Here is a 23,066-nt window from a genome sequence, read left to right as displayed (position 1 = left end):
GACCCTGGGATCATGACCTGAGCCGAAGGCAGACGCTTAACCATCTGAGCCACCCAGGCGCCCGAGACTTACTTTTTCAAAACTGGTTTATGAAAGCACACTTTTACTTCATTCCTGTCCAAAAGTAATAGTTTTAAGAGGATTATTTGTAATAAAGATGTAGGAGTTTAGGCTTGTATGGGAGTAAAAGAAACAGGTTTCTTTTCTTTCTTTTTTTTTTTTAAGATTTTATTTATTTATTTGAGAGAGGGAATGGGCAGAGGGAGAGGGAGAAGCAGACTCCCCGCTGAACAGGGAGCCCGATGTAGGGCTCCGTTCCAGGACCCTGGGATCATGACCTGAGCCAAAGGCAGCTGCTTAACTGATTGAGCCACCCAGGTGTCCCATTAAACAGGTTTCTATGGAAGAGCATGAAAGCAGTCTTTCAGAAGATTATTTGGTCTTCTATCTATGAATTGAGAAGTAAAAATTAGAAGGAGGAGAGCAGCGGAGATACTGTAGTAATAAGGTAGTAAGGATCTATACTTGGTGATTATATAAGACAAACAAAAGAAAAATAGGAGTCAAATGTAATTCTGAAGTTTTTAGGTTAGGGTCCCTGGTAGAATGATAATGCTAGGAACAAAACTAATTATACCTGGGAAGGAAAGAAAATAGAATCATGTCTAAATATATTTTTAGTTCAAGGTGACATTGATGTCATCCAAATGGCAATGTCCAAGAGGCAGTTGAGATATACAGTTTTGGACCTCCAGTATAAAGAATGGAGAATCAATTTGGGATCATCAGCCTTAAGTAAATCCTTAAGGACAGGTGAGAGATTAGGGCAAATGGCTAAATATTAGCTAGGAATTAAGGAGACCAGGAGAAGAGTCATCTTATAAGTGATTAGAGGTTGAGGAGGAAAGCCAAGAGAGTTCAGAGTCCCAAAACCCAAACAGGAGAAACAAGGGCAGCTGTCGTTGAAGCTGAAGAAGTCAGGGAAAATTACTAATCTCTGTAAGCGTTCAATTTACAAAGAGAAAGTAGTTGGTCATCTAACAGGTGGCAAACCGGCAGGCTTTGGTTACCACAGTTTTTCTGTTTTTAAAACCATTTTTCATTGACTACCAACATGTAAGAATAGGAAGATTTCCCATGAGAACTTGGATTTCTGACTTCTTTTGAAAAAATCTGAAAATCTGGCTGTGCTGGGGCTCTGTTTGCACATGGCAACAATTCATCCATTGCTGTTAAGTGGCTGCCTCTTCAGGCAACCTGAGCCCTCTGGTACTTCAGTCTGTACTGCGCCATATATGTGCTTTACTTGCCTGGCCATCTCTTTAGGCGTTTTAGGTTTTAAAATCCACATTAATTTATCATAATAGGTATCAGGAGGTTTTTTTTGTTCCTATGATTTCTTTCAATTCATTATGTGGAACCTTCACTCTTTTCATATGTTTTCTTTTTTAGAGGCTGCCTCCATTTGAAACATTTTCTCAGGGACCTACGTTGCAGTTCACTCTTCGTTGGACAGGAGAAACCAATGACAAATCTACAGCTCCTATTGCCAAGCCTCTTGCCACTAGAAATTCAGAGAGTGTTCATCAAGAAAACAAGCCTGGTTCAGTTAAAACTACTCAGACTATAGGTAAGAAAACATTGCTGTCAAAATAGTACTTTGCAAGGGTGCCTGGCTGGCTCAGTTGGAATAACTCTTGATCTTGGGATTGTGAGTTTGAGCCCCACATGGGGTGTAGAGGTTACCAAAAAAAATAAATAAACTTAAAATAATAGTAATGTTTTGTAGAGTTAGCACTTGGCTTCAGATTAATTTGTTTGCCATTTGCTCTAATAATTATTCTTTGGGAAATATGAGCAGTTCTTTATGTTTTGTGACAGATGTATCTGGGAATTTTTTTTAAAAAACTTTAAAAGCATGATGAAATATATAGTGCATATATAGTATATGTATATATACATATATATATATATATATGTCATATGTTATATAACACCATCTATAGATAGCCTCATGTCAATTTAGGACAAGTTTTTCCACCAAATAAATTTCTCTGAAGCTCATGAGAAAAACAGTTGGTTTTCATACCTTTTTAGATTTTGGAACTGCAGCTATATAAAGGGTTTTGGAACTGTATGCTTTTTATAATTCATGTAAAGATTTGTATATGTTGTAGAACTGAATTCAGTATTTCAGAGTGTTTTTACAGTTTTAGGGCTGGAAGAGGATCATCATAACTTGAATTTTACCAGGTTAAATTTTGCAGGAAATTTTTAGAGGAAAAAGACTTACAAATGGAGTTAACTCTGCTGAGTTAAGGCTCAGGTGCAGTGTAGTATTCTGTCATCTTGTATCTGCCTGATAGGAACACTGCCCTCAATTGAGAGCATCTATATGTTTTTATCTAACTCTATTTAAAGAAGACAGAAGGCTTAAGACAGCTGTCTTTGACATTGACCACTCATGTCCACTCATTGTAAGTTACTGTTAATGAGTCAAAGAGATGTAAGAAATGGCCTGTGTCAGAGCAAAGATTTCCCAAGTAAATTGTGGTCTGGGCACTTCTTAAAGTACTCTGTGGCTAGTCTAATAGGTAAGTGTTTCAAAGAAACTGAGAAAGTTTTATACAAAATTGTACATATGAAATGGTTAGTTATGCCAGGGAAAAGAAAAACATTTTAAGTCTGTAAAGAAATATACCAAAATTATTAATCCATTATCTTTTGGATTTAGGGTGATACTGATACAATCATTTTTAATTTTTGTTAAATCAACACTTGGTGGATATCTGCTCACTGTTGGTGCACTGAGAATACAAAGACCAGTCAAAACCACCTCTGATCTCAGAGTGCTTTTAAAATATTATAGCGACTACATATAATTACTTGGGGTTACTTTCATAATGGTTTAGAATATAAGAGGTGGGTTTTTTTTATTATTTTGCGGGGGGTGGAGAGGGAGAGAGATGGACTTTTAAAGGGAAAAAATGGGTCCTGCCAGTAAAGACCTTAATAACTTGAGGATGAGAACAAAACTTGTGTTAAGTGGGGCACCTGGGTGGCTCAGTTGGTTAAGCGTCCCACTCTTGGTTTCGGCTCGGGTCATGATCTCAAGGTTGTGAGATCGAGCCCCGCATAGGGCTCCTCACTCAGCGTGGAGTCTGCTTCAGATACTCTCTCCCTCTCCTGTTTGTGTGTGCACTCTCTCTCAAATAAAGAAATCTTTTTTTTTTTTTTTAAGGTTTTATTTATTTGACAGAGAGAAAGACAGCCAGAGAGGGAACACAAGCAGGGGGAGTGGGAGAGGGAGAAGCAGGCTTCCCGCCGAGCAGGGAGCCTGATGCGGGGCTCAATCCCAGGACCCTGGGATCATGACCTGAGCCACCCAGGCGCCCCTCAAATAAAGAAATCTTAAAAAAATAAAATTTAAAAAAATTTTGTTAAGTACTGTAGGTAGAATTCTTTGAAAACTTTAATGTTTAGTTTTACAAGATATATTATTTCACTTTTTATAAGCACGTATTTGTATTAAATATAAAAGTATATATTTTCAGCTGTTAAAGAATCATTGAATACAGACCTACAAACAAGAAAAGAAAAAGATACTTCAAATGAAAACCGACAAAAATTAAGAATATTTTATCAGGTAAACATAGCTCACCCTTCTTTTTTAAGTAATCATGAAATGCGTTTGTTTTGCATGTTACATCTGAAATATTTTGGCATATTTAAATGAAAAGAATGTCTCTAATTTGGTTTTCTTTGTAAATTGTTTTAAGTATTTTTAAAGGTGATGTTGAAACAAAATACCTTGAGATGTTTAAGTTGAAGATTTGCTGTTTTTTGTTTTTTGTTATTTTAAAGTTTCTTTATAACAACAATACAAGACAACAAACTGAAGCAAGAGATGACCTACATTGCCCGTGGTGTACTCTGAACTGTCGCAAACTTTATAGTTTACTCAAGCATCTTAAACTCTGCCATAGCAGATTTATCTTCAATTATGTTGTAAGTGACTTTTCTTGTTTTTCTTTCCAATAATACATAAGACAATCTGACTTTGAAAACCTGTGCTTCTTGGGGCACCTGGGTGGCTCAGTTAGTTAAGCGTCTGCCTTCCGCTCAGGTCATGGTCCCAGGGTCCTGGGATCTAGCCCCGCATCAGGCTCCCTGCTGAGCAGGGAAGCCTGCTTCTCCCTCTCCCTCTGCCCCACCCCCCGCTCATGTTTTTTTCTCTCAATCTCTCTCTCTCTCCCCTTCTCTCTCTCAAATAAATAAAATCTTTTATTTATTTTTTTAAAGATTTTATTTATTTGACAGAGAGAGACACAGCGAGAGAGGGAACACAGGCAGGGGGAGTGGGAGAGGGGGAAGCAGGCTTCCTGCTGAGCAGGGAGCCCGATGTGGGGCTTGATCCCCAGGACTCTGGGATCATGACCTGAGCCGAAGGCAGACGCTTAATGACTGAGCCACCCAGGCGCCCAATAAAATCTTTTAAAAAAGTAAAAATAATAAATTGTTCTGCACAAAATGCCAAAATCTTTGCATTTGATGGATTGCCATATGCATGAATTACAGTGATTCAGTTTACATATATTTGCATAATGCACCTATGTTGACTTCTATAATCCTCACATTGGCTCTTTGAATTAAGTGGTGATTTTTTTATTCTTACTCAAACAAGAAATAATTTGTACAAAGTTACCAAGCCAATAAATGTCACAGCCAGGATTTTAACAGATCTTCTTTACTCCAGGTCTTCTGACTTCCCTTTCACCATTTTTGTATGTGTGGCTCATTTTAGTGTTCAAAACATTAAGAGCCACAAGTACTTTTTAATTAATTCAATTAAAGTCATAGGTATGTAGGGTAGAGGTAATTAGTATTTCCTTATTCTGAGCATCTTGCCATTCTTGTTACAGTATCATCCAAAGGGTGCTAGAATAGATGTTTCTATCAACGAGTGTTATGATGGCTCCTATGCAGGAAATCCTCAGGATATTCATCGCCAACCTGGATTTGCTTTTAGTCGCAATGGGCCAGTAAAGAGAACACCTATCACACATATTCTTGTGTGCAGGTAGGTAAAAAGGTCATAGAACAAAACTCATTCTCTGACTTATTGGTGATGGTGGAGGCACAAAGGAGAGCTAGACAGAGCTACTGTTTAGGGTGGGAATCATTATTTCAGATTATTAGCTAAGTGTCTGAGGTGGTATACTGCTTTATAACCCTCCCCAGCTCCTGTAGTGATTTTCTCACTTCCTCTTTAGAACTTTTTCCTATGTCTTAAATGTTAATGTCACTACTGCTACAGTGATTAGAGGGATTAAAGAATTTTCCCAGTGGAAGTTACTGTGTGCATACCTAGAAAGGAACCTGTACCAGAGGAATGTACTCTATTTGAGAGGTGTAAAATAGAAAGAATCCTATCCCTGTCATTTAATGTTAACATCAACATTTCTTTTCATCAGACCAAAACGAACAAAAGCAAGCATGTCTGAATTTCTTGAATCTGAAGATGGAGAAGTGGAACAGCAGCGAACGTATAGTAGTGGACACAATCGTCTATATTTCCATAGTGATACTTGTTTACCTCTCCGTCCACAAGAAATGGAAGTAGATAGTGAAGATGAAAAAGATCCTGAATGGCTAAGAGAAAAAACCATTACAGTGAGTATTACTGTTATCACCATTGACCGTGATTTTAGAATCTTACGATGAAGTGATTCATGTTTAAAAACTAATAGTTGTTGGGGCGCCTGGGTGGCTCAGTCGTTAAGCGTCTGCCTTCGGCTCAGGTCATGATCCCAGGGTACTGGGATCGAGCCCCACATCGGGCTCCCTGCTCCGCGGGAAGCCTGCTTCTCCCTCTCCCACTCCCCCTGCTTGTGCTCCCTCTCTCGCTGTGTCTCTCTCTGTCAAATAAATAAATAAAATCTTTAAAAAAAAAACAAAAACAAAAAACTAATAGTTGTTTAATATGGATTAAACTCTTAACTTAGTGTAAAGGACCCCTTTCTAAAAGGAATTCAGGAATCCACAATTTTTTTTTTTTTTGAATCCACAATTTTTGTAATTGTGTCATTTAAACAGTTACCAACTGAAGGACATACAAAGATTTTCTTCTTGTGATTTTGTATCATGTTTTTGGTCTTTTTGAAGTAGGTAACTACTTTATAACTTAGGGTTTCCCTTTTAAAATTACTTAAATAAAAGTTCTGTTAACAAATGTTGCCACTTTGCTGTATAAATGAGTTGTGATATTGTTAAAAAAATTGTTTATGATAGTCTCATAATTTTTTCTTAGAAATACCAATTTTGTTTTTTCTGTATTTAATAGGTATTCTTTCTTTCTTTCTTTTTTTTTTTTTTTAGCAAATCGAGGAATTTTCTGATGTTAATGAAGGAGAGAAAGAAGTGATGAAACTGTGGAATCTCCATGTCATGAAACATGGGTATGGTATTTCTAAATTTAAATATTCCATTTCCTTTATGCTCTTCTTGCTGCTTCACATTCTGTAAATTTTATGTTTGAATCTTACTTAAAATTCAGTTGGCTTAGGGGCGCCTGGGTGGCTCAGTTGGTTAAGCTTCCAACTATTGATTTTGGCTCAGGTCATGATCTCAGGATCGTGTGATCAAACCTCGTATTGGGCTCTGCACTCAGTGCGAAGCCTGCTTAAGATTCTCCGTTTCCCCTCTCCTCCTCTAAAAAATATTAGTAAAATTAGATACAGTGTGCCCTAAATCTTACCCTAATCCAAAGTATTATAACTGCAGAAAGAAAAATGGTTTTATGTAAGAAGGGTGTTAGCTCCATCTAACAGCAGTTTTCATTTTTATTATGTCCCTTTTTTTAAATGACCCAATTTTCATTTATTTTATTGCCAAGGATTTAAAAAATAGTATGTCCCTTGCTACATACCTAGAAATCTGAAAATTGCTTATCACACTATTACTACAGTTTTTTAAAATTGCTTAATTCTGGAGAATAAAATATAAGTAGCTTTTCTGATTTCTTACTACCATTGCATAATGGTCAGGGTAGAACAGTACTTATTTCTTGTGCCACTGTGGCTAAAAGTTATCTTCCAGAGCGTTGCTTTTCCTGCAGATCTCCCTCCTTCCCTGTGTGTGAACTATTTGCCTGTCAATACACATATTTTTTTCTGTACCTTTTATTATTATTAGATCCTCATTTAAGGCTTCTATAGCATAAGCAGCCAAAGTTTTTTCATTTATAATGAAATAAATGGTAAGGGGCACTTTTGTTTCTTTACTCTTAGGGAGTAAAAAGGAATTGGTACATAGTTCGAGCCCAGATGTCTGGGGTGCATGGGCCGTAGCCTTTTTTTGTACACTGCCTTAAGCTAAGAATAGTCTTCACATTTTTAGTGGGTTGAAAAAAAAAAAAGGCAACAGATCGCATATGGCTTACAAAGCTTAAAATGTTTACTCATCTAGCCTTTTACAGAAAATGTTTGTCTGGTCCTTGGTGTAGTCATTAAAACTCAGTTATGAATAATTTCTGTATTTCGAAACTTAGGTTAAGTCTCTTTTTTCTTTTGTCCTGATATGTCAGTTTCAAGATGGAATTTTAGTCCTACTATTACTTTATTGGGTTCCATTTTCATTCCTTGATCTAACTCTGTTAGTATTACAGCTATTGGGGTTCATGCTATACTAGCATTATAAAGTGGCAAGTAGTTGGGTAAACTTTAGATTTTAAAATATCTGCAGGCAGGCTTTTTTTTTTTTTTTTGAAGATTTTATTTATTTATTTGAGAGAGAGAGCACAAGGAGGGGAGTAGCAGAGGGAGAGGGAGGAGAGGGAGAAGCAGCCTCCCCACTGAGCAGGGAGCCCGATGTGGGTTTGATCTCAGGACCCCTGGGAACATGACCTGAGCTGAAGGCAGCCGCTTAACCAGCTGAGCCACCCAGGTGCCCCTGCAGGCAGGCCTTACAGACTTTGTTGGACACTCAGTTTCGGTGGGTAACTGAGCAGCCATTCTCCTGTTTGGTTTAATTTGATTTTTTCAAATTTTATTCATTGTGGGGGCACCCTACTTCCTTTCTGTCAATACAGCCACACTGTAACCACATTGGTTGTGACACCTTCAAATTTTTTTTTAATGTGGCTTTTTTCCCCTGTTATATCGAAAAATAATTGGCATACATCACTGTAAGTTGAAGACATACTGTATGATGGTTTGATTTACATTTATTGTGAAATGATAACAATAGATTCAGCTAACATCTTCTCATATAGATACAATAAAAAGAAAAGAAAGAAGAATAAAGAAAAAAATTCTTTTCTCCTTGTGTTGAGAACTCTTAGTTTACTCTTTTAACGATTTTCCTGTATATCATACAACAGTGTTAGCTGTTGTCATCATGTTGTACGTTATATTCCTAGTACTTTATTTATTTATTTATCCTAGTACTTTATTTATTTGGTAACTGGAAGTTTGTACCTTTTGAACACCTTCCTCCAATCTGCCCTCCTCCCACTTTCTGCCTCTGGTACCCACAAGTTTGATCTCTTTTTCTATGAGTTTTGTTATTGTTTTCAAATTTATTTTTTTAAGTAATCTCTACACCCATCATGGGGCTCAAACTCACGACCCAGACATCAAGAGTCGCGTGCTCCACCAACTGAGCCAGCCAGGCACCTCTGTTTTTCCAGATTCCACATATAAGTGAGAGCATACGGTGTTTGTCTTTCTGTCTGGCTTAGCGTGATGCTTTCAAGGTACATCCGTATTGTCACAAATGTGGCATCTTCGTTTCTTTAAAGGTTTTCCATGAAGTGAAAATGCAGAGAAACACTGCTTCTGAACTAGGAAAGTACGTCAAAGTCAAGAAAGAGACTAAAGGGGACAGTTAGTGTGTATGTAGAGAGTTAATGAAAGTGGTGTTGGCAAGAGAAAATGCTCTCTACTTTTAATACTGCTGTATGCCATTTCATTAGGACAAACAGAAATGACATCTGTTGAAGTTCTGGTTAAATTAAATCTCTTTAAATTTCTAAAATGGTAAGTCCATTCAGGTCATTGAATCTCAGATTCACTGTAGTTTTACTGATTGTTAAATCACTTACTGGTCTATCGTAGTTACCATGTTGCATTTGACAAAAATGCTTTATATCACTATTGATGTTTGTGTTATTTTTATTAAATAGGTTTATTGCTGACAATCAAATGAATCATGCCTGTATGCTGTTTGTAGAAAACTATGGACAGAAAATAATTAAGAAGAATTTATGTCGAAACTTCATGCTTCATCTAGTCAGCATGCATGACTTTAATCTTATTAGCATAATGTCAATAGATAAAGCTGTTACCAAGCTCCGTGAAATGCAGCAAAAATTAGAAAAAGGAGAATCTGCTTCCCCTGCAAATGAAGAAATCACTGAAGAACAAAATGGGACAGCAAATGGATTTAGTGAAATTAACTCAAAAGAGAAAGCTTTGGAAGCAGATGGTGTCTCAGGGGTTTCAAAACAGAGCAAAAAACAAAAACTCTGAAAAGAAGAAACCTAACCCCATGTTATGGACAAACACTGAAATTGCATTCTAGGGAATTCAGCCTCTAGGAAGAGTTTTGTTTTCGTTTGTAATCATAGGTTTCAAACAGGCACTGTTAGATGAAGTAAATGATTTCAACAAGGGTATTTGTGTCAGGGCTCAACTTCACTTCGTCATGTAGCATTACATGTATGTCCCTTTCATTGATGTCATTACAACAATCTGGTTTGAGCATGAAAAGCAATAGTTCAAAGAAAGTATTTTTAACTTCAGCAATTGTCTTATGAAATGAATTGATATCTAGAAATTATTTCATATATTTAAATTACAATGTTTTTTGCATTTGTGACTGGCCATTTTTCTACTTTGTAATTGTGAAACCTTTTTTGGGGAGGGAAAATTGGAGTGTGATTCCTTTTTAGAAATTGAAGATTTTTGGAAATTATGTTGCATTATTATTTGTAATCAAACCTTGATCCTTGATTTTGAGATCATTTATCAATTGGGAATGAGAAATTACAACGTAAGATTCTTTACAGAAGTTCATTTTACAATTTTAAAATAGCACTTCTTCATCTTATGCCTGTTTGAGAAAATGTCAATTTTTCACATTGTTGACCGTGAAATGTCGTGTTGGCTTACAAGGTTACTGACCATTTTGTTTTCATGTGGATACTTTTACTGCATTGCTCACCCAGTATATTTTTTTAAACTTGAACATTTGCTGTTTTGGATTTGTGGGTTGTTTTTTTTGTTTTTTTTTTCCAGTATGGTAATCACATTGAAAATTCAGCTGTCCACATCTTTTCATTATAAACCAAGGGAAGAATGAGTTTGGGATTTTTAAGATGCCACTTTCAAGGAAGTAAATGTTCTATAAAAATGAACCAGAAAATGTTATAACTTGTTTTTTTCTTTGCAAGGATGTCTTTGTAATGTATTTCATGATTAGAATATCCAATACAGATAAGCTGACTTGAATCATTGTGAGCAATTTTGCCCTGTGATATATGTGTTTTTATGCACATATTTGCAGTTGGATTTTCTCCAACAGAAAGTGGTTTCACTACTGGCACATTAACAAGCACCAATAGATTTTTATTCCAACTCCAAGCACTGTGGTTGAGTAACATCACCTCAATTTTTTATTATCCTTAAAGATAATTGCATTTTCATATTCTTTATTTATAAAGGATCAATGCTGCTGTAAATACAGGTATTTTTAATTTTTTAATTTCATTCCACCACCATCAGATGCAGTTCCCTATTTTGTTTAATGAAGGGATATATAAGCTTTCTAATGGTGTCTTCAGAAATTTATAAAATGTAAATACTGATTTGATTGGTCTTTTAAGATGTGTTTAACTGTGAGGCTATTTAACTAATAGTGTGGATGTGATTTGTCATCCAGTATTAAGTTCTTAGTCATTGATTTTTGTGTTAAGAAAAATAGGAAAGAGGGAAACTGCAGCTTTCATTACAGACTCCTTGATTGGTAAGCTCTCTAAATGAGTTACAGTAAACTCTGGTCATGCCTCTGGATAGTGAATCTCGAGCATTTCTCTCGGGCTTTAATTTGCTAAAGCTGTGCACATATGTAAAAAAAATAGATTATTTTAGGGGAGATGTAGGTGTAGAATTATTGCTTATGTCATTTCTTAAGCAGTTATGCTCTTAATGCTTAAAAGAAGGCTAGCATTGTTTGCACAAAAAGTTGGTGATTCCCTCCCCCAAATAGTAATGAAATTACTTCTGTTGAGTAAACTTTTTATGTCATCTTATAATAAAAGCTGAAAAAATCCCTTTGTTTCTATTTATAAAAAAAAATGCTTTTCTATATGTACCCTTGATAAGAGATTTTGAAGAAATCATGTAAGATGATAAAGCATTTGAATGGTACAGTAGATGTAAAAAAAAAAATTCAGTTTAAAAGAACGTTTGTTTTTACATTAAATGTTTATTTGAAATCAAATGATTTTGTACATAAAGTTCAATAATATAAAAGCTGTATTCTGTTTTGGTTTTGGTTTTTATTATTATGCATTGTTAATGTGTGTACTAAGATTTTCGTTTGGCTAGGATAGTAAGGATCCAGAAAAAGTAACACCCATTGGTCAGTTAATAAGAAATTAAGAAAAAAAAAATCAGTGCAAAATCCTACGTTCAGTTCTAGTAACATCAGTTGCAACTGGCATGTTATTTATGGTAATACTTAAAAAATTTTTTATAATAAGTTCAGAGTAATGTCAATGTTAGCTAACCTAACAGCTATCCATCTTTGGTTGTAGATTTTCTTTTTAATGAAAAAATTTATCTTGGCCTTCAGAAAGTTCATAGAGTGGGATACAAATGAGAATTATAAAGTAAAATATATTGTATAATAAAGTCATATACAACATTCTGTGAGGTTAGTTGTTGAAGCTAACTCTGGAAGAGTTAGGGGAAACTTTACAGAGGAGCTGACAGTTTGAGCTCTTACTTTATTTACTAGTAATAGCATGTCACCTGTACACCTGCTGTGTGTTTGAGCTGAGTGCCCCTCTGTGCTTCCAACGCTCGCTTTAGGTGTTTCTTCTAAACACTCGTTTTCTCATTACATTGCAAGGTGCACCTCACTTACCTTAGTACTGCCTAATGGTTTTCGTTGGTGCTCAGATACTTATTTGGTGACCTGAACTGAGGGTTTTACAAGCTGTGCTGAGTTTGGATTTTGGGCAGTAGGAAGTATTTGGAGATTTACAGCACAACACAAATCAACCTGTGTTTTTGGTGAGCCGTGGCTCTAAGAATTGGAGAAGGGAGAAGATCTGCACAGGAAGAATCCACCACTAGGATGCTATTTAGTAGTAGCCCAGGTGAAATACTCAACTACTAGAACACTACCTGTCCTGAAGTAAATGCCTGAGAAGTCCTCGGTCAGTGCTGTTGCAGGGCAGAGGGACGATGAAGCCAGGAAGGTTTCAGAGGAAGCAGCAGTCCTGCAGCACAGAAAATGAGTAAGATGGCAACTTCAGGGTAGTGACATGATAGGAAACAGGTTTAAAGTGTCTAGTACATGGGAAATGAGATGGAGAGGCTTCACACATGAAGAGTATGTGAAAATGGGGCCATACCATACAGACGCAAAATTAAGAATTCTGGGGAGAGTGGATGGGAGGGTTGAGCAGGATTGCAGACTCATACAGAAGCCAAAGACAGAAGTTATCAGAAAAAGGAAGGAATGAGAGCAAGAACACAGATGGATTCAGCTTGCTGTCAATAGAAAGTGGTTTCACTACTGGCATATTAACAAGCACTCAAGACCATTCTGGTGGCAAAATAGGTACGATGTCGAGAGAGAGCAAGCAATCTGGTACTTTATTAAAATCACAATGCAGGACGCCTGGGTGGCGCAGGGTTAAGCGTCTGCCTTCGGCTCAGGTCATGATCTCAGGGTCCTGGGATTGAGCCCCACATCAGGCTCCCTGCTCACTGGGAGCCTGCTTTTCCCTCTCCCTCTGTGATCTCTCACTTTCACTCTCAAAAATCTTCTAAAAATCACAATGCATTCATCCTTTGCTCTAACAATTCCATCTTTAGGTAGTTACCCTACAGGTAAACTAGAACACATGTAAAATTACAAATTGTTACCACTGTTGAAAACCGATTAGACACAAGTCATCAGTAGGGAACTGGCTACATTATACAAGCCACGTAAGTGAAATACTATGCAGTAATAAAAGGGTTAAGAAGGGTCTGGGTTTTTTGTGTGTGAAACAACTGCCAAGATAAAAGGTACAGAACAGTTTCTAGTGTGCTCCAAATTTTTTAATTGAAAAGTTAATAATGTGCCCATTTTGTTTGGGTTATAGCATGTCTAAAGGATACATAGAAACAGCTGCTTTTAGGGAAGATAATCTGGAGAAAAGAACAGATGAGAGGCAGGCTTTTCACTCTGCCATTTTTGAGACATCTCAATTTACTACCCATTTTTTAAAAATTTTATAGTTTAAAATTTTAAAAATTTTTTTAAAGATTTTATTTATTTGAGAGAGAGAGTGAGCGTACCATACAAGCAGGGGCAAAGGGAGAGGGAGAAGCAGACTCCCTGCTGAGCAAGGAGCCCAATGCGGGGCTCGATCCCAGGACCCTGGGAACATGACCAGAGCTGAAGGCAGCCGCTTAACCAACTGAGCCACCCAGGCGCCCCTCTAAAAAAATTTTTTTTTTAATTTTGTTTTTTTAAAGATTTTGCTTATTTTTATTTATTCGACAGAGAGAGAGAAACAGCATGAGAGCGGATAGGGTCAGAGGGAGAAGCAGGCTCCCCGCCGAGCCAGGAGCCCGATGCGGGACTCGATCCCAGGACTCCGGGATCACGACCCGAGCCGAAGGCAGTCGCCCAACCAACTGAGCCACCCAGGCGCCCCCCTCTAAAAAAATTTTAATCCAGAAAATAGAAAACGGAGTTCAAGAAGGATGATGTTCTCATTGGGAAAAAGGCAGAAGGGTAAGTGTCTAGTACACAGCTTAGAACTTCTAGTAAGTAAAACAGGAAGTTCATTGTCAAAAATAGTTTCTAAAAATTCAATTTATATTTTGTTAAAGTAACATAAATAGTATGCCCCTCCTAGAAAAGTGGAAATACGTGAGGTTCTGTTAATTATGCCAAGTACCATATTAAAGCAGAGATCTTACCATTAATGGTTCCTGGGTTGTTGTCAATAAAAATCATACTCTTTCTGACCTGACTGCATTTATCTCTCCAGTCTTATCTCAGGTATGCAGTCCCCCCTCCAACCAAGTGGAGTCCCAGGGCACAGCAGAATTTAAGTACATACATGCACTCTGGTGTTCTCAGTATGTAGTCTGTGATCCAATTCCTGGACCATCTTCTGTTCCTATGTACTAGTTCCTATGAGGGTATGGTCCATTTTTACATAGGAATAAAAATTCACTCAAGTACATTCTGAGACAAATGGTAAGATTGTTACTTTAACGTCACATGGGATCACTCTATAAAGCTGGTTCCAGACAGCAGGGTTGATACCTCCTGGACTACTGTATTTTATCTATTTTCCTGTTTTTGACTACTATCATAGCTATCCACATGGCAAAGCTTCAACCAGGGGCCACGTGCAGGTGCACCATCATATTTGTGTCCAAGCTACTCCATCCTTTTTCAGAACCCAAAGAGCTTCTACCTGCCTTTCTAGCATGCGGCCACTAGCAGCCATTCTTTCATTCATCTATTAAATGTATGCCAACGCTTGTCCCAAGCAGGGAATGAAATGTTGAATGAGACTCAGAACCTGTTTCAAGGATTCTCCCGGGCCTCATGGGTCAAAACCAGAGTCACTTTTCTTCTTCCTTCTGTCCCTGAATAAGCATCTATTTCTTTAGTAGATTCATTGCTTGTAACTGCAGAGAAAGGGTGAAGTTATAAAGGTATCAGAAGAAAAACTTTTTATATTTTGACACTAAAATTTATGAGTCACCAGGGCGCCTGGGTGGCTCAGTCGTTAAGCGTCTGCCTTCGGCTCAGGTCATGGTCCCAGGCTGGGTCCTGGGATCGAGCCCCGCATCGGGCTCCTTACTCAGCGGGGAGCCTGCTTCTCCCTCTCCCACTCCCCCTGCTTGTGTTCCCTCTCTTGCTGTGTCTCTCTCTGTCAAATAAATAAAAATCTTTGATAAAAATAAATAAATAAAAAAAATAAAAGCTCTCCAGGAAATGGAGAGAGCACGAGCAGGGCGGAGAGACAGAGGCAGAGGGAGAAGAAGGCTTCCCACTGAGCAGGGAGTCGGATGCGGGGCTCGATCCCAGGACTCTGGGATCATGACCCGAACTGAAAGCAGTCGCTTAACTACTGAGCCTCCCAGGCGCCCCTATGTTTCACTTCTTGTTCTTGCCCTAATCCTTCATATATAACAGAGGCCCTCAGATGCTTACTTTTTACCTCTCTACAGGGAAATCCCTCATAAAGGCTGTCTTTACTGTTTGTCTCTACTTACTATTCCATTTTTATGTTTTGATATTAAAATGTATAGCTTCTCTGAGAAAATGGAGAGCCTGGGTGGCTCAGTCGGTTGAGCATCTGACTCTTGGTTTCAGCTCAGGTCATGATCTCGGGGTCCTGGGTTCGAGCCCCACATTGGGCTCCACGCCTGGTCTCTCTTGCCAAAGGACCACAAAAGGGGCAGCTTGTAAAACAGAAAACTTGTCACCCACCACGGCTCTCTTCAAACCAAACACCACTGTACAGGGTTGAATGGTAGCCCACAAAAGGACATGTCCACATCTTGGAACCTGTGATGTGGCCTCATTTGGAAAAAGAATCTTTGCAGATATAAATAAGCTAAGGATCTTGAGATAAGATCATTGTGGATTACCTGGGCGGGTCCTAAATACAGACAGGTTTCCTTGTAAGAAGCAGAGGGGGCCATGAGAAGTCAGAGGCAGAGACTGCAGTTAGGTGGCGGCAAGTGAAGGAGGCCCTGAAGCCTCCAGAAGCCAGCAGAGGCAGGGAAGTCTTCTCCCTAGACCCCTGGGAGGGAGCCCGGTCTTGCCAACACCGGGATTTCAGACCTCTGGTCTCCAGAACTGTGAGAATCAATTTGTCTCTTTAAGCCACCCAGAGTGTGGAAATTTGTGATGGAAGCCCTAGGAAACTACAACTACAGAAAAGACTGTGTCCTGCCCCTGGCCCATGCCGGCAAAGGCCAGGTGGGGAGCCCAGACTTCCACACTCATCAGGCTGTAACGAGACACCCCAACAGCACTGCGAAATGGTGTCACCCACGGGGCAGCGATGAAGCCACCCACCTCCATGGTGAGAGAGGAGCCTGGACCTCCACCCCCACCAGCAGTAACAGGATCGCTCTCCCTCTCTATGATATGAAGGCTCAGAGGAAACCAGTGGAGACTCCAGACTTCTACCGCTGCCTAGAGTAACGAGGCCACCCCCACCGCAGCGTCCATGGAGATCACACAAGGAACTGGAACTCCCATGCCCACGCAACCAATAACAAGGGCTCTCCACTTGGCTGTCAATGCAGGTCAAGGGGAAGCTACCCTTCCATCTCCAAGTGGGGGTAATGAGGCAATGCCCCTCAATCTTTTCCTGTTGGACCGGCATCAAAAAGCCAGCTGAAAGAGAAGGTTTAAATAAGATCCCAAGTCTCAGAACATAACACAAAATGCCCATGTTTCAGTAGAAAATCACTTGTCATCCCAAGAACCAGAAAGATCTCAAACTGAATAAAGAAAGACAACAGATGCTGACACCAGGCTGATCAAGATATCTGAATTATCTGACAAAGATTTAAAAGCACTGTATTAGAATTCTCCAGAAAAACAGAACCAGTAGATGATTATAGAAGCCGAGAAGTCCCAAGATCTGCTGTCTGCACGCTGGGGACCCAGGAGAGCAGGTGATATAGTTCAAAGGTCTGAGAGCCAAAGGTGTAGATTCCAGTCCAGATATGAAGGCCCCAGAACCAGGAGCACTGAGGGCAGGTGATCCATGTCCTAGCTCAATAGACAGAGAGCAAATTCAACCTTCTTCCGCCTTTTTGTTCTATTTAAGCCATCAACAGATTGGATGAGGCCCAACACATTGGGAAGAGCCACCTGCTCTCCTCAGTCCATCAATTCAGATGCTAATCTTTTCCAGAAACATCCTCACCGAACAACCAGAATAATGTTTTAATGAGCTATCTGAACATCCCTTGGCCCAGTGGAACGGACACAAAAGATTCCCCATCACCAAAGCCATGATTAAAATGTTTCAATAAGGGGCTCCTGGGTGGCTCAGTCGTTAAGTGTCTGCCCTTGGCTCAGGTCATGGTCCCAGGGTCCTGGGATCAAGCCCTGCATCAGGCTCCCTGCTCAGTGGGAAGCCTGCTTCTCCCTCCCCCACTCCCCATGCTTGTGTTCCTGCTCTCATTATGTCTCTATCAAATAAATAAATAAAATCTTAAAAACGAATGAATGAATGAATGAATGAATAAATAAATAAATAAATAAATAAAATGTTTCAACAAGCACTTACGAACACACTTGAAACAGATGAAAAATGAACGGCCTCAGCAAAGAATATAGAGAGTCTGGCCCAGAAACAGAAGGTATGAAGATGATCCAAATGGACATTTTAGAACTGAAAAATACAATAACCAAGATAAATAATGAAAAGCTCAGTGGATGGGCCCAACAGTAGAAGGGACGTGACAGAGGCCAGACTTGGTAGACTGGAAGTGGAATGACAGGAATTAGCTAATCTGAACAACAGAGAGAAAACCAACTTCAAACAAACAAAACCTCAGGAATCAGTGGGAATACATAAAAGATGTAAAATATGTGTCACTGGAGTCCTAGAAGGAAAGGAGAAAGAGGACAAGGCTGAAAAAAGTACTTCAAATAATGGCTGAAAACTTTCCAAAGGTGGCATGTTACATAAACCTAACAATTCAAGAAGCTGAGGAACCCAAACAGGATAACCCCAAAGAAACCCATGCAAGGACACATCATAATTAAACTTCTAAAAACTAAAGACAAAAATATATATATTGAAAGCAACTACAGAAAAGTGACACTTTATCTACAAGGAAAAACAATGAAATGACAGCAGATTTTTCATCAGAGGCCATGCGGGGTGGCATAATATTTTTCAAGTATTGAAAGAAAAGAATTGTTGGGGCAGCTGGGTGGCTCCATCAGTTAAGCATCCGACTCTTGCTATCAGCTCAGGTCGGGATCTCAGGGTCATGAGTTCAAGCCCCGCCGCCCCCCACCGCAAAGAATTTTGAATCCTATACTCAGTGAAATATCCTCCAGGAATAAAGGGAAAATCAAAACATTCTTTTTTTTTTTTAAAGATTTTATTTATTTATTTGATAGAGAGACAGCAAGAGAGGGAACACAAGCAGGGGGAGTGGGAGAGGGAGAAGCAGGCTTCCCGTGGAGCAGGGAGTCCAATGCGGGGCTCGATCCCAGGACCCTGGGATCATGACCCGAGCCGAAGGCAGAAGCCCAACGACTGAGCCACCCAGGCGCCCCAAATCAAAATATTCTTATACAGAAGAAATCAAAGAAAATTTTTCACCAGCAGACTTATCATAAAAGAATGGCTAAAGGAAGTTCTTGAAACCGAAAGGAAATGGTAACAGAAGGAAACTTGGAACATCATGAAGGAAAAAAGAACACAAATGTACAGGGAACATAACACAGAAATACAGATAAATACAGTAGGCATTTCTTCTCGAGTTTTCTGAAATATTTTTTTATGGTTAAGGCAACACTGATAGTTCTAAATGTATATAGAGAAAATATTTAAGAAACAAAATTATGCTGTAAATGGGGAAGGATAAAGAGATACAAGGATTATTTCACTTGAACTGATAAAATGATGACACCAGGGGCACCTGGGTGGCTCAGTCGTTAAGCGTCTGCCTTCGGCTCAGGTCCTGATCCCAGGGTCCTGGGATCGAGCCCCGCATCGGGCTCCCTGCTCCCTGCTCCACGGGAAGCCTGCTTCTCCCTCTCCCACTCCCCCTGCTTGTGTTCCCTTTCTCACTGTGTCTCTCTCTGTCAAATAAATAAATCTTTAAAAAAAAAAAGATGACACCAATTAACTGATAAGATTTATTATCTCCCCCGCTATCTGGAAGTGGAGTGTTCCTATGAAACTTTTCATAAGCTGAAGTGGCATAAAGTGAACAACATCCCCTGCTTTCTGAAAGTTCACATTACACCACTTCACTTTATGAAAGACCTACATTAGTACCTGTAGTACCCAAGAAATCCAGAGGACTTTCACAATTATTAAAAAGCCATTACCATACTAATGTAGATGTAGGTATACCTACATATGGATCTGTACCCACACACATACACAACATATACATGTAATAGACATAATACACTTACATGTGTGTACATACACTAATGAATATACATACGTGTATTTTATGTATATATGTGTGTTATATACATATATATGTATTTTTTTTAGAATAACAAAAAATATTTTACTAAATGGTAAGATTTACAGAAGTTTCCAGACAAGCCATACAAAATGGTCACAAGCTTTTTCTTGAAGGAAGGATTCTACACTTGACAGCAAAGTCACAATGTTATTAGTGAGGGCTGTGATGTTTGTTTAATGTTCCCATTTTGGTTCAAACAATCAAGCTTGTCCATCTATAGCATATAAATAAAGTTAGACTTGGCTAGAGAGCATATTTTAAAGAACTGGTTAGCTGCTTTTAACTAATGCAATTAGATCACCATAAAAAGGGGGAAAGGAGCCCATAAAATTAAAATAAAACTACCTCTCCCCCTCAAAAAAAGTAATAAAGAAAAACACGCACAGCCCTGCAGCTAACCTGACAACTACCTTCATGCACAGTGCTTTATACTCAAACCACGAGGGGGAAATGAATAAAAGCCGAGAAGGGCCACTGCTTTTAAACGTTTCACAACAATCCAGATGGTACTTCTAGCCTCTGCTCATGCTTTACAACAGTGAATCAGGACAAGACATAGATTTGCTAATGTGCATTTAATCACCAAAGGACTGAAGATGTCTGGGCTTTTATTCTGTAATGTTTTTTTTTTTTTTTAAGATTTTATTTATTTATTTGAGAGAGAGAGAGAGCACATGAGAGGGGGAGGATCAGAGGGAGAAGCAGACTCCCCGCCGAGCAGGGAGCCCGATGCGGGACTCGATCCAGGGACTCCAGGATCATGACCCGAGCCGAAGGCAGTCGCTTAACCAACTGAGCCACCCAGGCGCCCCTTCTGTAATGTTTCTAAGACTGTGTCTATTAAATGCAAACAAAAAAGGAAGAAGTCTTGGCAGAACAGGAGAAGTGATGCACACTTGATGATCAGATTGATTTTAAATATTCATGGCATATAGCCTAGTCCATGCTCTAGCTGTTTCTATGGCTTGGGCTTCATTGGTCTTCCACTGCTCCGCTACATCATTTGCTAATGGATCATCTGGATTGGGAGCACTTAACAAAGCCTGGATCGACAGCAGAACTGTGTGGATCTGCAGTGCTGGGGACCACTTATCTTTCAAAATATCTAAACATATTCTTCCCAACTTGTCTACATTAGGATGATAAATTTTGGTCATGAAACGTACTTTAGGGGCTGCCATCGGGTATTCTTCTGGTAGGAATAGTTCAAGCTTAAAAGTCCCTCCCTCAAAGGGGGAATCCTGGGGGCCAGCAATGACCACATGAAAATAATGGGCATTGCTCTCATCTGGTTCTGCTTTAATGCCAGGAACTGGTTCTGCCAGCAAACGCTGGGTTTCCTTGATAATCCTGCGGGGCAGCCCAGCCATATTGTCAGATCCCGAGTTCGGCCTCTGGTCTCGACTCCGGCTCCGCTTACCTCACACACAAGTGGAAGTCCTATATTTTTAATACCTAGAACAATTACTAAAGAAGCTACACAAAGAGACACTCAAAAACACTATAAATAAATCAAAATGGAATTCTAAAATATGTTGAGGCAACCCACAAGAATGCAGAAAAAAGAAAACCAGAGAAAACAAAAAAAAAAAAGAAAGAAAAATGGCAAACTTAAGCCCTAACATATCAATAATAAAAGTAAATGGAAATGGTCTAAATAGACCAAATAAAACTCAGAGATTGACAGAGTAAATTAAAAACAAACCAAAAAAACATGATTCAGCTGTATGCTATCTACAAGAAACTAACTCCAAATATATTAATATAGAAAAGTTGAAAGCACAGGAGGGAAAATACATATCATGCAAACATTAATCAGAGGAAAGGAGAGGCTAGATTTATATCAGATGAAGTGGACTTTGGAGGAAAGAAAATTACCAGAGGCAGAGAGGGACATTATGATAAAATGGTCAATCCACCAAAAAGATACAGCAATCCTAAGTGTGTATTCATAAGACAAAAGAGCTACAAAGGATGTAAGTCAAAAAATGATAGAAAAGGAGAAACAGACAAATCTACAATTACAATTGGTGACTTTGATACTCCCCTCTCAAGAACTGATAGAGCAACTAGACAGAAAATCAGCAAAGATACAGAACTCTACAAGATCAAAACATTCTACCCATTAACAGTAGAAAACGCGTCTTTTTAAGTGTCCATAGAACATATACCAAAATTGACCATATCCTGGGATATAAATCAACAAATGTAAAAGAATGGAAATCATACAGACTGTTCTCCAAACACAATATAATCAAACCAGAAGTCAGTAACAGAAAGATAACAGGAAAATCTCCCAACACTCAGAAACTAAATAACACATTTCTAGGAAATCCATGAGTTGAATGGGAAATCTTGAGGGGGGAAAAGACAAGAGTTCATCAATTCTGCAGGATACAAGACAAACATACAAAGACATTCTATAGATTATGAATGAGCATGTGGAAACCAAAATTAAAAATACAAGACCATTTACAATCACTAAGACAAAACACTTAGGTGTTACTGTAACAAAACTTGTAGAACTTGTATGCTGGAGACTACAAAATGCAGATAAAAGGGGTGCCTGGGTGGCTCAGTCGTTAAGCATCTGCCTTCGACTCAGGTCGTGGTCCCAGGGTCCTGGAATCGAGCCCTGGGATCATGTCCTGAGCCGAAGGCAGACGCTTAACGAATGAGCCACCCAGGTGCCCCACTGGGCTCCTTCATCTGTTTAAACAGAATGAGTTGGGTTTGAATAAAATGTTAAATTCACAGTTTAAGGGGAAAAAAAGCAGGGGTGCTGGCTGGCTCAGTCAGTGGAGCATGAGACTCTTGATCTCGGGGGTTGTGGGTTCGAGCCCCACGTTGGGTGTAGAGATTGCTTAAAAATAAAATCTTTAAAAAGAAAAGAAGAAAAAAGAAAAGAAAGCAATATTTAAATTAGCTTCAGAGGTCAAAATATTACAATCCATGCCGATCTAGAATTAGGTTAGGTTTTAGTCATTTCTGTGAAAAGGCAGATTCTATAGGTATAAATTTAAGATGTGACTCTCCTATGGAGGATAAGAAAAAAAGATGTTCAATAAATATTTGACAAATGAAGGGAACAAGATGAAGATGTTCTAGAGAAAATAACCCATCCACATTCATTCAACCCAACATTTACTGTACACATGTTATGTGTCAGGCACTATGCTCAGTGTCAGATGCACAGAATATAAGAAAGTGTAAGTAACTTGTCACAAGTTACAACGTTATTTGTATTAAAATGACCGGACACAAAAGGGCGCCTGGGTGGCTCAGTTGGTTAAGCGTCTGACTTAAGGTCATGATCTCAGGGTCCTGGGATCGAGCCCCATGTCAGGTCCTGCGCTCAGCGGGGAGTCTGCTTCTCCCTCTCCCTCTGCCCCTCCCCCAGTTTGTGTTCTCTCTCAAATAAAAGAATAAAATCTTTATAAATTTTTTTTTTTTTTTTTTAAGATTTTATTTATTTGCGAGAGAGAGAATGAGAGACAGAGAGCATGAGAGGGAGGAGGGTCAGAGGGAGAAGCAGACTCCCTGCCGAGCAGGGAGCCCGATGCGGGACTCGAT

At 39.0% G+C, this 23,066-nt stretch overlaps 2 protein-coding genes across 3 annotated transcripts in view; one reads left to right on the top strand and one right to left on the bottom strand.

The window, feature by feature from the left end:
- The window catches only part of SUZ12 (SUZ12 polycomb repressive complex 2 subunit), a 44,281-nt gene extending 31,389 nt beyond the window's left edge, over positions 1–12,892 (top strand). For both annotated transcript variants that reach the window (XM_032428679.1, XM_032428680.1), the window contains 7 exons: positions 1,453–1,630; positions 3,555–3,646; positions 3,865–4,008; positions 4,923–5,080; positions 5,475–5,673; positions 6,379–6,458; positions 9,185–12,892. In XM_032428679.1, coding sequence (XP_032284570.1) covers positions 1,453–1,630; positions 3,555–3,646; positions 3,865–4,008; positions 4,923–5,080; positions 5,475–5,673; positions 6,379–6,458; positions 9,185–9,530 — 1,197 coding nt within the window. In that variant the 3' untranslated portion in view covers positions 9,531–12,892. The remainder of the gene's footprint in view (positions 1–1,452; positions 1,631–3,554; positions 3,647–3,864; positions 4,009–4,922; positions 5,081–5,474; positions 5,674–6,378; positions 6,459–9,184) is intronic.
- A 7,457-nt stretch (positions 12,893–20,349) lies between these two features.
- Positions 20,350–20,948, bottom strand: LOC116647607 (ubiquitin-conjugating enzyme E2 N-like). The gene has a single exon (XM_032429111.1). The coding sequence runs from the start codon at positions 20,861–20,863 to the stop codon at positions 20,408–20,410; it is 456 nt and encodes a 151-aa protein (XP_032285002.1). The 5' UTR covers positions 20,864–20,948; the 3' UTR covers positions 20,350–20,407.
- Positions 20,949–23,066: the final 2,118 nt, after the last annotated feature.

The sequence above is a fragment of the Phoca vitulina genome, unplaced genomic scaffold, assembly GCF_004348235.1.
Source record: "Phoca vitulina isolate PV1807 unplaced genomic scaffold, GSC_HSeal_1.0 scaffold40, whole genome shotgun sequence".
NCBI lineage: Eukaryota > Metazoa > Chordata > Mammalia > Carnivora > Phocidae > Phoca > Phoca vitulina.
The sequence above is the reverse complement of the archived record's forward strand: the minus strand, read 5'-3'. Positions and strand labels throughout refer to the sequence as shown.

Bases quoted from the DNA above. Each gene is read 5' to 3' on its own strand.
- LOC116647607 (XM_032429111.1), bottom strand. From the start codon at position 20,863: ATGGCTGGGCTGCCCCGCAGGATTATCAAGGAAACCCAGCGTTTGCTG.